The sequence below is a fragment of the Megalops cyprinoides genome, chromosome 10 (genome assembly GCF_013368585.1).
Source record: "Megalops cyprinoides isolate fMegCyp1 chromosome 10, fMegCyp1.pri, whole genome shotgun sequence".
Taxonomy (NCBI): domain Eukaryota; kingdom Metazoa; phylum Chordata; class Actinopteri; order Elopiformes; family Megalopidae; genus Megalops; species Megalops cyprinoides.
The window spans coordinates 21,944,428-21,959,082 of NC_050592.1; the positions used below are offsets into that span (position 1 = coordinate 21,944,428).

Below are 14,655 nucleotides of genomic sequence, written 5' to 3' on the forward strand. Positions count from 1 at the left end.
AACATAAAATCAACAGCAAATATTATGCAGTTTGCTCTTGATGCAAAATACTCAAAACACTCTTTTGAAAACAATCGTTTGGTCTCTGAGGCATCATAAAATATCCATACTGTGGGATTAAACAGACATTGTGTATTTTTCTGAAGCTTCATAAACCTTTCCATATCTCATTTTCAGGGGTATGCTTAGTTTTTTTCTGAAACTACAAAAATGCTAGCAAAAATTGGAGCAGAACTTGAACCCACACAGAGCTTGTGTGAATGCTGTGTCCCCAAATGAAGGCTTTGAAATGTGTCAATCCTGACAAATGAGTTTTGGGCCTAAGTGAGTTTTAGAAAGGCCACAATGAGGTGTTTATATAAAGATTGTCTTTGGTTATTACCCCTAGGGCATTTGGACAGAAACTGGGGTGTGTGATAGAAGCCCACTTTAAGTTTCTCTGACTGGGATGCACCTTGGAGTATTTGGTCAGGACTCTAGTATCAGTTCACTTAGGTAGGAGGTATACTGTAGAATGCACAATGGCAGCTCACCAGCCTATGTGTATGACAATAAAAGTTTTGACTGTTCAGGCTTAGCATTCATCACTCATGTTAAAACACAGATCTGTTTTTGTCACTGCCTTGATTGACAAGGCTTCCTCTTTTTGCAGGCCCTGGTATATTCTTGGTCTCATGGAAACTTAGTAACCAGCAAACGGCCGCATTATTGTGCCTGTGCTTTGAAGGGGCAGTGCTTTATCAAGGGTGTAATGTTGTCTACTGAGACGGGGACAAAGAGGTGGAAAGAAAACAAAGAGAGATAAAAGCACAGGGAATGGGTGAGAGGCACAGATAAATTGATGGAAAGATGTGTCACAAAGAGAGAAGGAAAGATTGAAAGATTGAGCACCAAGAGACAGATGGAGAGACAGAAAGACAGAGAGAGTCTCAGTAGATTCCTTCCAGTGACCAGCACCTTGGAGGCCCGGCCTTGGAAAGCACGGTGCGCCGAAGATCTGTTTCACATGGCCCTGGACTTTGTGCGTTCCCTTCTTTCTCGTCGCTCTAGCCCCTGTCCAGTCTATGAGGAAATAAATATGTGAAGAAAGAATCCCGCGGAATGTTAACTACGTGGCTTTTTTCCATGCTTTCATTATGTGCCAAGTTTCGATGAAGATGATGGAGAACTCGAGGGCCCTCCACCAAAAGGAATAACGGAGACATTCTCCCTGTGTCCACAGTCAAACCGTTATCTGTGATTTTCTGTCTGTAGATTTACAGAAAGAGAGATACAATCAAGTGACTTTGTCCTGCAAAGGCCATTTTGTTGAAAACCAGATGGAGATTAGAGAGACATTGCTGGTGTTGCTGTCTCACACTCTGGTGTTTGTGAAGTGTACCTGCTCTTTTTTGGCAAAAAGAAAACTGACGCTATGCCCACTTTTGCTCTCAGGAACAGAACAGATTGAAATGATAACATAACCAGCTTCCCATTACATAGATCTTTTCCTGGTAAGGGCTGATTAAATTGAGAGCAGTTAGACTGGATATTTCCTTTTCATTTGTCTACAATATTGACTGATATTGAGTGCTTTCAAGGGTTTTCTTAAAACTGTTTTTACTAAAAATCATATGGACATGGTCATTTATTGAATAAATATGATGCAAGAAAGCTTTGTTCTGTGAATGGAGCAAGTGGGTCATTTTTCTATGGATTCTGACCATATTTTTATGTTTATTATTATTAGGAAACATGTATTTACAGCAGATTTGGGGACTTGTGATTGAATTGTGCGGAAAACGTGTTTTGACATGGCAACAAAGCGTTCCTCCAGAATATTTAGCAGAATGGCTGGGTGTCTACCTATGAGGAACACTGGAGGCGGGGAGTAGGGCTGTGGGTGACATCTCCCTGTGAAAACAGGTGGTGTTTAGCATCACGGTGGTTTCACTACCAAGGCTCAGAAATCCATGGTTGTGGTTTTGTAATGGAAAAAACGTATACAAAAGAAGTCTCCGTGCCTGCCCAAACAGAGAAGGAATGCTCTTTTCCTGTGCGTATGTGTCATCGGCCTTTTGCGTGGGGTGCCATGTGATGCTTTGTGGAGATATCGATAACAGACCCTATTTTTTCTGGAGGTGACTAGCACCCGCACAGCTGCTGCGCACTCCAGTGAGTTGACGGAATTAGCAGCGCGGAATGCTTTAAATCAACACCCATGTCTTTCATGCCGTGTTGTTAAATCTTAAGATAACATCCAGCCGGCGTAGCCATATTCCTCTGCTCTTCTACTACAGGAGTCAGACATGACATGCCTTTATTTGAATGTTTGACTTGTTCTGTCTTTGTGATAATCTGGGTAGGCCAGTTTAGGTAAAGGAAGTTGTAATATGTTTTCCCAATTTGTTTTGAGAGAGTTGAGATGTTCAGAATTCCCATAATGTATTTGGAGGGGGGAAATCAATTTCTGGATCAACTTACTAATTAAGCTTATGAAGACCAGTCACGGTTGTGCCAGAGCTTCTGCATTTATAGAGCAAGTCCACAATGATTTTTATGAAACTGTGCTCTGCTAGTACAAATCAAGCAAAGCTCTGTTTAGAGTGGAATTAAAGCACTTGGACAGCTTCATGTTTATTTTATGTACCAGAGCCCTAATTACTGTCTGGATTTGTCGCTGCAGAGTACACACTTCTTTCCCGTCGGCACAGTTTTTTTTCCACCGAGGTTCAGAAGTTCAGTGCCTGGGCTTGGATACCATCTCCCCAGTGTTGTCCATGTGCAGTAATACAAAATCTACAGCCTGGCTGATAAGAGAGGCTGAAGGGGGGGGGGTGCTGCAAAGTGGAGTTGAGAGAGAGGAAGGGACTGTTTCTGTCCTCGTTCTGTTTGAGATGTTTTCAACGGAGAAAACCGAGGCTGGGAAGAGGAGGGTCGGTAGCATGGTGGGGGGAGTTTCCCTGCTAATACTGTCACAGTCAGTGAGTGCAGCCCTGTGATTAGCCGCCTGCGAGAGTTCCAGTGTTTTGCGGCAGCCTTGTCACGCAATGCTGGAAAATGCACCACCTCCCTCCCTGAGACTCACTGGGTTTCCCTCACTGCATTTGTCCTTTCTGAATGGAGAGATGCAATCAAGTGACTTTATTGGAGGGCTTTGAAATGAGGAGTGGAAATCCAAACTGATTAGGTATAACTGACTTATATAATTTCAGTCTTATAGTCATACTTATATCATGTAATTTGCAAGTGTATTCATGGCAATCACTAAGGTGTGCAGCTGTTTTATTGTTGTTATGGTTTCAGTACCACGAGTGAAATAAAATACTCCATGCACTGTAATTTGGCGTGGTTGGAGATAACCGTTGTTAACCATCGTTAAATGTGTTTACTGACTAGACATATTCAACATATTTATTAAAAGCTGCTACCCTTTTATTACCATGAACACATGTGTAACAACCACATTTCTTTCTTAAAGAATATGTATCACATTAAATGTCTTAGATGATTAATGTTAGACTAGTGCCACCATGTACAAGTCATGACCGTGGTGTAAAATAAATTCAAAATAAATGTTATTTACTGTTTTGTAGACGGTCACACATAATGTACAGTTGTGTCATCAAACGATTGACCAGAAAGGCAAAGAATAATTAACAAAAACAAACAAAAAAAAAAAAAAAAATCAAAGAAGTGTAAACATGTGCATGTTAGGGTGATTGAGATTCAATTACCTTTCTCCCAGGGGCAAAAATGTACCAAAATGTACCAAATTAGTACACTTAAAGCTCACTGTGATGTGTGGAGAAAGCCAGTGGATCTGTGGCCGCTGTGCCTCTGTCTGTCTGTGTGGCCATTTGGCCCGGTCTGGGGGACAGCTCTGTCACGCTGCTGCACTGTATGCTGGCGGGTGTCCTCGCCAGCCCAGCAGAGCCAGATTAGAAGGTCACAGAGCTGTCACATATTCAGGCCCTCTCTCCCTCGGGCAGCGGGCATTCCACACCTGCTGGCTGCTCCTTCCCAGCCAGCCACCGCGGCGCCACTGCTGAACGTCACATCGTGCCGATGACACAGTAGTGTGCTGCTTTTTTAAATGTATCTTAACTGGCGGTTTCTCTTTTGGTGCCTAGAACTGATCGGTTTCATTAAAATGAAATGCCTTGTATTCTTGTTTATACGCTCGGTTAGATTGTGACATGATAATGGTAATGTGACATGTCATGTATATGTGGTTTGTCACTGCTGACTTCACAGTTGTTATCAGAAGGTTGTCAGTTCCAGATGATGAGCCTGCTGTTGCACCTTCAAGCAGGGTGTTTCAGTAAACATTATTTTGTTAAAAGGGGTCATTCATGAGTTCATGATATGTAAGCTAGGTTGCATAAGGTAATGGTGTACACTGTGAAAATTAATAAGAGGAAGGGGGGGATTGTTCCAAGGAGCAAAGGCCTTTTGGTTCTGTCTGTTCTGATCCTGTTGTTCTGTTGATTCTCATTTTGCAGGCTGGGTTATGTGGATCACGCAGAGGAGCTAGCCTCCAGGTTTCTCCAGTGCTTCCCAAAGAACCGCCTTTCTGCCCAGGCGGCCCTCAACCACGAGTACTTCAGCCATCTCCCCCCGCGGCTCTGGGAGCTGCCCGACAGTCAGTGTCTCTGTTTATCAGCTCTCTGTCCATCACTGTCTTTCCTCCTCTCTCTTTGTCTCTGCCTTTCTCTTTCTTCCTCTGTCTCTCTCTCTTTCTCTTTCTCTCTCTCTCCCTCTCTCTCTGTCTCTCTCTCACACACACACATGCACTCTGGTCCTCGTGGGTCATAGTATCTGCAGCCTACCTTGCTTCAGCCAGGCACTTAACCATCTGATTCAACTAAGCACTTTCTTCATTTAACCAATGCATACGAGTATGTAGGAAAGTAGGGAAACCTGCTGGATTTGGCCCTCACTAAAGAAATTCTTATGAAACTGACCCGAAGTCATATAGTTTCAGCTATTTTCTAACATGTCTATGCAATTTCAAGTTCAACAGTACTTCTCCCTTTAATTGCTGAAAGGAAATGCAGCTGTGGTCATTTTTATAAGCTATAGTATCGCACATGGTATACATCGCTTCTCTATATATTTTCTGGCTGCCTGCATCAAATTAGTATTAAAAAAACTTTGAATAGTATTCAAACTCCAGCAAGGTTTCAGTTGGATTAGATAAGCTTACAACCTGCCTCTTTTCAGGTTGCGTTACAAAAACGAGGTAATTGCATTCATGTGTAACAGCTGACATGGAAATAATTTTCAGAATTGACATTGACACCCATGGCATAGAATGCCTTTGATGTACTGTCACCCAGTCTCAGATGTAGCCATGTGAAATGATCCTGTTCCCAGTGACAAAAATAGTCATGGCATAATATTGTGCAGAAATCACCCCGTCATTTTTATTGTCACTGCTGTTGTTTTTAAGCCGTGAAATTTAAGGCCTACGTTGCTGAAGATTTATTCCGTTGTAACCTGTCTGAAGCTTGACACATATAACAGAAGTGAGAACTGTGGAGTTTCAGAGGCAGTGAAACCTTTGAAAGCCAAGACCATTAAAACATATTAGTGCTGAAAACAAAGCCTGATATGAAAGTTCAGTAGATATACAAACAGAACAGCCGTGTCAACTGGAGAAACAGTTGCCTGCCGCTACAGCACTCCACCTGGTGGTGGAGCAACAAGCGCTTTAATATGCACACAACATTTGTCACCAGCTGGCATGGTGTGTTCTTTTGTTGAGGAGCGGCGCGAGAGACCTGTCGCTGGCGGTGACATCTTCATCCAATCATTTGCCGCTGCTGGGTCCAAGCTGGATCACGTTGCACCCAGCTGGGGGCCTTGTGGCGGAGGAGGGGGGGGGGTTTCTAGTGAAGGGAGCGCTAGGCCTCCATGGCGCTAATGTGGTTCTATTACACAGTCGCATCTCTGTTTGATCAGTCTGTACTTAAACCCTGATCTGTCAGTGTAGTAAAGGCCTCCACACTGCCAGGCAGCACCAGACTGCCTCCATAGAGGAGCTTGTCTGAGTCATTAACAGCCATGATGTATGAGCAAACACCAGCGGGGCCTGAAAGCACAGGGAAAGAAAATACCTCTGGGGTGGCAATTTTAATGTGAGAATTTAATTTGTAATTTCACAGATTAAGATTTCCCCCCCTGCATTAATTCCTTCATCATTTCTCAGCAGGTTATTTGCACAAGCAGAACCATAAGGCAATACTCGCTAGCAGAGACAGATCCTCGGTTAATGGCAAAACGCTGGCAGGAGCTGGGATCATTTGAAGGGAAGAATGGAGATGAAAGGATTATATTTTTAAACCAGGGCTGCACTAACTGCCTGAAGTGGGGGGAAAAAAAACAACATCTGGAGGATCCTGGTTTCTGGAGTGAGATGATAATTATAACTACACATGGAACAAAATTCGTTACAACTCATTACCAGGCCCCGCGCTGAGGGTTGCTCTCGAAGTTTAAGCTGGGGACAGTGACGACGCTAGTAGACTGGCACTAATAAAGCAAGCTGGCCTGTAGATTACCAGTCTGTTTCCACAGTGACACGCCTTGACACCCCTCAGTGCCAAAGAAGCTGTATATTTTATTTGGGCCATTACTTTAAGCGTAGATAAAATGAAAGGGTTTTGATGGCCAACATAATGACCGTGCAAATGTAATGCGTTTTAGGCTTGCCTCTGATGGTCTCCAAAGTATGACCAGCTAATTACTTGGAAAAATTCCACTGCCCATTATATGCGAAAGTGCTGCTATTGTATGTGGGACGGAGGTCTGTCTAGCAGCGTTGGATGATTTCCTGTTCTATGACATTATTCATCTTTGTCTGCAAAGGAACATTTGAACATACCATGAATATTATAATTCACATGTGAGAGGTATGCATACTGTAACAGATTTTAGTACAGTGTAGTCCTCTGTAGGAAGGAACTGTTAACAGAAAAAGAGTTTAAAAATATAGTTTAGGTTAAGCAGTGTATGGTAGCGCTGGGGTGGCAAAATGGTTTAGTGGTTAGGCAAAGAAAATGTTACATGGAACCCTTGTAAGCTTAAACAAGAGACTTACTATAAGATAAACCACCACTTTAGTAACAGTCCAGCTGGATTATTACTGTACATAATGTCAAATTTAAGATATATACGGTTTTTCATGTAATGGCATGTGCTAAGCACATTGAGAATAATAATAACAAAAGGAAGAAGTAGAAGAATAATATGTGTATTTATGTATATTTAGAATTAGATTATATTTGATATCTCAAGTTGTGGGAAAATGAATGAATTGATTAAGTCTAGTAAAAGGTAAAATAAAAAGGTCCTGAAATATATAATATCTAAATATATAACACTTCTATTAGCTGGCTGCACAACCTTGATCGACCTATGTAGCCTGCTGAATTCCAATATTTGAAATGTGTATATGAAATATGGATGTTGTCCATGTGTGGATTGAGCCCTTGGTTTAGCAGGCTGCAAATTCATTTTTGGAAAAGAGCTGCACCAGCAGGAAAGAGTATTCTTGTAATGAGCACATTTATGTAAAGCTGTTGTCCTCTGTTTTATTGTGCAGTTCTAATCTTATTCATGTTACTTAATTTTGCCTTCAATCTCAGAATGCAGAGTTAATATGGCTGCATGTCGTTGAAAGGCTACCAGCTATGTACAATGGTCAGGTCTGTCTGTTGTGTGGGAACAATATAACAGTCAAACGTGTGTGATTATATGTGCCATAAATTAGTAACTGATTGATGTGCCTGTGTTTCAGTGTTTGAAACTGTTCTCTGCCTGGTGAATTGTGTGTGAATTGTGTCTTTCTTTACCTTCCCCCCCACACAGTGTCTTCTATCTTCACTGTACCAAATGTTAAACTGCAACCTGAGAATGGGGACAGCATTCAAGTGTGTGGGAAGACCAGCAGCCATGGCAAAGGGACGTCCAACAGCAAGCACTGACCAGCTGACCCCCCCAACCTCCCTCAGGAGCCAGCCAGGTACCACTCTGACAGAGGAACACCCTTTTCAGTGTAGTGATACTGTGGCATTGTAGCCCATGTCAAATACACTGCATCAGCTGTGTGTCAGCAATATGTTCATTTTTACTTGTGTTAGTGTCCATCTGATTTTTAATGTTGAATGCACAATGATAGGCTGTGTGAAGTGCTGCATGCTAGGGGTGTTTTTAAGGCATGCAGTGATTTGAATGGATTTTCCTAATTTAGTTGAGCCACGTGTTGCCCTCACATTTTTAATTTGCTGGCCCATGGTTAAGATTTTGTTCCCAAAGACATTGCATTGGAACCTGATGGACCATGTTTGGAGAGATAAATGGCGTCACAGTGGTGCTATTGTCATTGAACCTGGCAATGTTCCTCTAAAAACGGAAGTTATCCCACTGTGAGCTTCATTGTGCATTTTGCTCTGGCATTGATATTAAAATTCCCCCTTTGTCAAAAGGCTCTGAATAGCCTGACAGTTTGAGCCTCTCACAGTGATTTGTCTTCAACTCAGAAGCAGTTATTAATAAGCAAGGATTCGAAAAAATCTGATTTTATGGGGATTGCAACAGAGTGGTGGGAGGTCTTAGGCAGAAAGCCTGTGTTCCATTTTTGTACTCCAGGGAAAAAAACCACAAACAAAAAACACAAAACCAAAAACTTTCTTATAAATTGTACTGTGAGGAATAAATAATAGATTTGGTGTAGTAATAAACAGAATATTTATGCTTTTCCCTGTCAGTAGAATGCCCAGCTGGAGAGGAGCAAAATCTACCAGGACCTGAGTGCGTTTTATTGTATTATTTATACAGGGTCTGCAACCAGGCACGGTGCGGGTTTCTGTTTTTTTTTTCCTAGGATATTCCCAGCAGACTGCCTTTGTGCTGGGTTTGAGCTTTGAGAAAAAGGCTTGTGTAATGCTGGCATAAAGGGCTGTCTGAGCAGGGGCAGGCCCACGGGCCCACCACCATGCGTGAACGCACACAGGACAATGTCATCACAACAATGTCGGGCGAAAGAGAGAAGGGTAGACGGGGGGCCACTCTCGGCCCACTCAGAGCGGCTTCTGTTTCAGTGCCCAGTTCCACCATCTCCTTTATCCATATGAAAACACCAATACAGAGACAATGGCTTTTCCTAAAGTAATAAGAGGGCCCTGCTGTCCAGAAATCTGCTTTCCGAGCAGAGAAAGCTGAAAACCTGAAACAGACTTTATTTGTATGGATAACTCTGGATGGTATGTTCAGACATTTTAATTTTCAAACAAAACAATAAGTTTTAAAGGTTGAGACATTGCTTTTAAGTGTATACACGTTTAAATTTTGTATTCATATATATTGTTTGTCAGTAAACATAAACTGCTTGCACTCCAACAGCCTTTTACATTGGTGATAGCTATATTAAAGTCTGTTAATGGAATATGCTGAAGGAGTTATTGCTGCACTCATTGCCAGCGTGGCAGATTTGTCCAATACACAATTGTCTGTCCAATACACAATTTAATTGTTTCTAGAAACTAAAGTTCTTTCATGTTCCTTAAGTGCACCGTGCCACAACATTGTGCATGATGCGTGATAATTACTGTGGAGTGTGGTGTACATTTTGTCTCTGCTATAAATAGTGCAACCCAAAAATCACTATGGAGCTTGCCATTTGCCCACTAGACACCCACTGGTGCATGAAGTTGATGGTTTGGAAACTCACTGTCATTTTATTCAGTAGGAACTGGAAAAATCCAGTTTCAGTCAAACACGCTGGAAGGTCAACGTGAGCATTCGTGATTAAGTAAATACAATAATATGCTGCAATTGTAGTGTTTTGTAGTGTTGTGTTGATGACCAAAAGCCCCTAGTCACCTTGTCTGTGATTACTGCTGTCCAGTCTTGGCCACCTTTTGGACACCTGGCCAGAAGTCCTTGTGTCACTTTGAAGATAAGACCGACGGCAAGCTGCCGTTTGGTGTGTAGGGGAGCCAGCTCTTTATCTGAGACTGCAGGCTCTGCCTGGCTGCCATGCTGGTTTCCTCAGGCCTCCACGGCTCAGCACCCTACCCACAGTTCTTACCAAAATCAGTGCTGGCCCAATCCAGTGCCTGGAGAGCTCTGCTCCTGGAGGCCCTGTCCCCAGATAATGACAGCTCCCCCTTATGGTTGAGCTGTCTCAGAGCCTGTATTGATTTTAAACACAAATGCCCACCGTTTGCTCACCATTTCCCCTACAAATATCATAGGTGGGACTCCACCAGCACCAACAACCAATCTTACACTTATTATTACACTCCCTTATTACAACTCTTGCTATTCTTTTTTAATCTGATGAGGACATCCTGGATGGACAAAACCTTCATCATTTAAAAAAAATCAGGATTTTATTAATCATCTGTAATTTTAGGAACTGTTTTTACTAAATATGTTTATCAAGTAAATTAGTTTTTAGAAGCATAACGTGGTTGTGGGTCATTTATCTGAAGGTTCTTAATGGTAGTGCTGTTGAATCCTGATGTGGTAACACATGGAAATATAGCCAGGCTTTGCTGCCGGATCAGCAGTTACGTGCTGTGTGCTTCTTCACATAGCTGCATTGACTGCATTATAATACATCTTACGGAGTAACAGGATGTGCTAACAATCTGGTTAAATACCCCATCTAAACATGCATACCATATTTATATATGTAAGTAATATAGTAAATAAATCACTCTCTATACATTTATATGGCAAATTTATTTTGTACATACCACAACATGTGTAATATTCCCATTTCGCCAGTGTAGCATTAGTGACATCTGCAGTTGTTTTCACTGCAGACTGAAAATGTGCAATGTATTTTGGTGTTAAAGCTTACCTATACTTTGTGCTTCATTTTGTTTCATGGAACCTGCTTAATCAGGCCAAGTAAGATAAAAACAATGTGTTGCAGCTGAAATATTTCCCTGGTGTGGCAAGTTCGTGCTGGCCAGGAAAATGTAGTTGTAGTCTCAGATGGCATAACTGAAACTGAGATTTTAATGCAGTAGACATGCAAGTCTGTTTGAAGTTTACCCAGTGACCCGCTGTAAACTTCCAAAATTTCAGACAGTCTTCTTAAACTTTTCTTACCATCAGACTCTCAGAGAGTGGAACCCACAGCGCCGCCTTTGAGAATGGTCAAGACTGTGATATCACCTTGCCTTTTTATTTCTTGCTAGTTGCCTCTTGATCTCAGGGGCCAGGATTCTGTGCCAGAAGTGTCTGGAATTTCCTCTGGGCAAGACTCACTAGGCAAGCGGTACAGCGCTGTTGATAGTTTTCATACTTATCCAAACCGTCATTTCCTGGAGACAGGACAGGCAGACGCTGAAACAGATATCAGAGATTTTGAGGGGATTGGGGGTGGTGTCTATTGCACAGCCTGTTTTCCACTTTTTCCTCTGACAGTTTCTGTGTGTTTTTTCTCTCTCCTCTGTGGTGGTCCTGATGTTGGATTAGCTGTTTAGGTTAGAGAATAATTAGCCTTTGGAACTGTGGGCACAGGCAGTGAAAAAACAGTTTACCATGTTTTTCAAGAGTCCTATAAAAGACCCTTCATTGCATGCAGAAGCTGTATTTGGGGCCCTATATGTTTAAATGGCTGGATTTTCCTGACACCAGTTCATTTTAAGTTCCCCTCCTGCTTTTATAGAAAGAGTATATAGTCTGGGCAAGTTGTGGTCTTGTTTGCCTGAATGTTAATGTTAGGTTATACCAAAAATGAACTTGTTCTCATGTATAAAGATTTTTAATGTGTTTTGATATTATTTTAGGTGTCAGGATTTTTAACACACACAGTCTCATGGTTAACTGTTTAGAAATATTGATTTGTTAGAAAAAGAAAATGAAACATAAATTATCTTAAAAAACCTGTAGTCAAAAGGAAGCACTCCTTTGACCTTTCCATGAGAGACAATACTTGATTCTGGACATTTTTTTTCTTGTATTCACTTTCCATCAGTTCTGTTCAACCAGCATGATTCTTGCCCCAATAACAAGTGGTAATATGGGTTAAAAACCATGTGCCCCTACTTCTCTCCTCTCTCTTCTCCTCTCCCCTCTGTACTTCCACTTTCTACTTTAACCCTCTCTCTTCCTCTCTATTCCTTACTCCCAGCTGTCTGCTTCTACCTGTTTCTCCTGCATATCTTCTACGCTGTTCCTGTCCTGTTCTCCTCAGCACAACTCAAATTTCACTTTCTTAGTCCATTACATAGGCTTGCCCACCCCCCTTCCACCAATCTTCTGTGTAGTTTTTCTTCTTGGATGTCTCTCTCACTCCACCTCTCTCTCTTTCTCTCTCTCTCTCTCTCACACACACACGCATACACACACTCTCTCTCTCTCTCCAGATCTCTCCAATCTGTCTGTCTTTGTCTCCCTCTCTCCTCCCTTTCTCTCTTCTCCCTCCCTCTCTCTTTTTCTGGTTCTGTTTTCGTCTCTCCCTTTTCTGTCTTTCACATGCACTTTGCTCCTCGCCCCCTCCCTCCCCCCTCGTCCTCCCCCTCACACCGGACGAGTGCTTTTCTTCTCTCTACCTCAGCCCTCGGAGTGCTTGAGTGTGAAGATCTCTGGCGACGGTGATTGACGGGTCGGGGGATTCGATATGATGAACCCCTCATTCTGTGGGTCGAGAAGGCTAGTTAGCGGGGGCTGCCGAGAGAATGGCAGCCGTGGAGGCGAGAGGAGGGGTCGCGACTCCCGGGCAGGTGGTGCCCTGTGAATCAGAGAGGGCCCCCCCAGCTCATTAGCCAGTCGCAGGATGCAAGCCCCACTGGAGGGAATACGGGGAGGAGAGAGATAAAGCCCAATGGGGAAAATTACTGTGCAGAAAAAGGAATTGATTTCATGTATAATGTGTTTATCACTGGAGGGGACAAATGCCATCTCTCTGACATGGGAGGAGGAGACCTGACTGCCAATGAGCTTCATTAGCATAATCTCCTTACAGAGCTGTGTGAATCTCTGTCTCTCTGTCTCTCCCTCTCTCATGCACACATGCTCTCTCGCTCTTGCTCTCTCTCATCCTAGCACATGCACACGCTTTCTCCTTCTCTCCTTTCCTCTTTCCTCTTTCAGACACACACACACACGCTGTCCGTTTGTCTCACATTCTTCATCTCTCTCGCTCATTACTCAACCGATAATTGTAGACTAACTGGAGAGGCAGCACAATACACACAATAAATTTACTAGTAAAAAAGGCAGTTTGGAAAGATGTACGCTAACTTCTCATAAGAGGCTAAAAATTATTGCTTGACACTGTTATCCTGTTATCTGCTGTGAAGTCTGGTGTATGTTGTGCTCAGACTGCTCATTTGTCTTCCTCGACAGATGTTTCTCAAATCTGTATTCAAAGCACAGTGTCAACAAACATGCTCAGAATGATTGGTAAGTGAACTTACCGAGACTGATGTAGACGAATTGAAGACATCTTAATGGATGCCTTAAAAATGATTATTTGATCTCCTACTGTTGATACATGATATATGTACATAACAATGATAAATATTAGAATTGAAGGAATGGGAGGTGGTCACATGTGACATTGCATACAATTTATGTGCCTTGGACTACTCTAAATGTAAATAGTGCTGTACAGTTACTTCAAGTAAAAGACATGTTTGCAGGTTGTTGCTGAAACCCCGAGCTTATCCTTACCCAACATCTTACCCATATGCATGTAATGAACTAAGTTGTGCAACTGTGAATTTGTGTTTGTTGTGGGGTCAGGGTGCTCACAGTTTATATGTAATGACAGTGCAATTACATAGGCAGGTTGCCTGCTTCATATAAAGTGAGTTCTTTTTGTTATCTCTTGCACATGTTGTGCTCTTATTGACAATGAACATGAAATCCAAAAGCTAAATACGGATGTAAAATGCAATGGTCTGACATTGTGGGGGATCTTTTGAGTGCAGCATTTAAATGAACTTGTAAAAGCAGTACTTTCAGCCCCTGTAACACAAAACTGAGTAATGAGGAAACTTTCCAGGGCTGAAAGTGATAGAGAATGGAGATTATTAGCTCAGATGGGAGATCAGCCTCTCTCAATCAAACCTCAGCCAGATGGTCTAATCCCTGGGCTGAATCAGAATTGGAAGCAGTTTAAAGCTTTGCAATTATTCTCCTTTTTTATTTGTAAAATTGCAGATAATTGCCATAAGCGTCTGTCATTGCAGTTGGGTTAAATATTTTCTTTTTCCTACACCAGTGAAAAAGAAAGAAAAAAAACAACAATGTTTACTTTGACATTAAAGTCAGACCCTTGGCAGATGTATCAGAATTAAATGCAGTGTAATTAAGGATTAAAAAAATGCTTGCAAAAATAAGGAAATGTAGACAGCCATACAAGGAACAAATGCGCTAGCCTACACATCGGTTTTCTCAACATATGGGCCTGTCTAATGAGGAGAGATGACGGATCATCTTCTACTCGTTTCCCAAGAAAATCCTGTCTTCTGTTTTTGAGCCAACTTTCACTAGAACAGTCTTAACATTCCTCAGTTGCTTTTCTTTTTGAAATCATTTCAGATTGCAATTAAAACTTCCACTACAGTTGGACTCTGGAGGCGAACATGTATAGTAGTAATATTGTAGCAAAATGTATTGGATTTTGTCTGTGTATTTTCTTAT

At 42.1% G+C, this 14,655-nt stretch overlaps 1 protein-coding gene across 3 annotated transcripts in view; it reads left to right on the plus strand.

Annotated features, from left to right (window-relative positions):
- cdk14 (cyclin-dependent kinase 14) overlaps positions 1 to 14,655 on the plus strand; it is a 127,374-nt gene that overhangs the window by 82,451 nt on the left and 30,268 nt on the right. For all 3 annotated transcript variants that reach the window (XM_036539201.1, XM_036539202.1, XM_036539203.1), the window contains 2 exons: positions 4,485 to 4,624; positions 7,855 to 8,008. In XM_036539201.1, coding sequence (XP_036395094.1) covers positions 4,485 to 4,624; positions 7,855 to 7,970 — 256 coding nt within the window. In that variant the 3' untranslated portion in view covers positions 7,971 to 8,008. The remainder of the gene's footprint in view (positions 1 to 4,484; positions 4,625 to 7,854; positions 8,009 to 14,655) is intronic.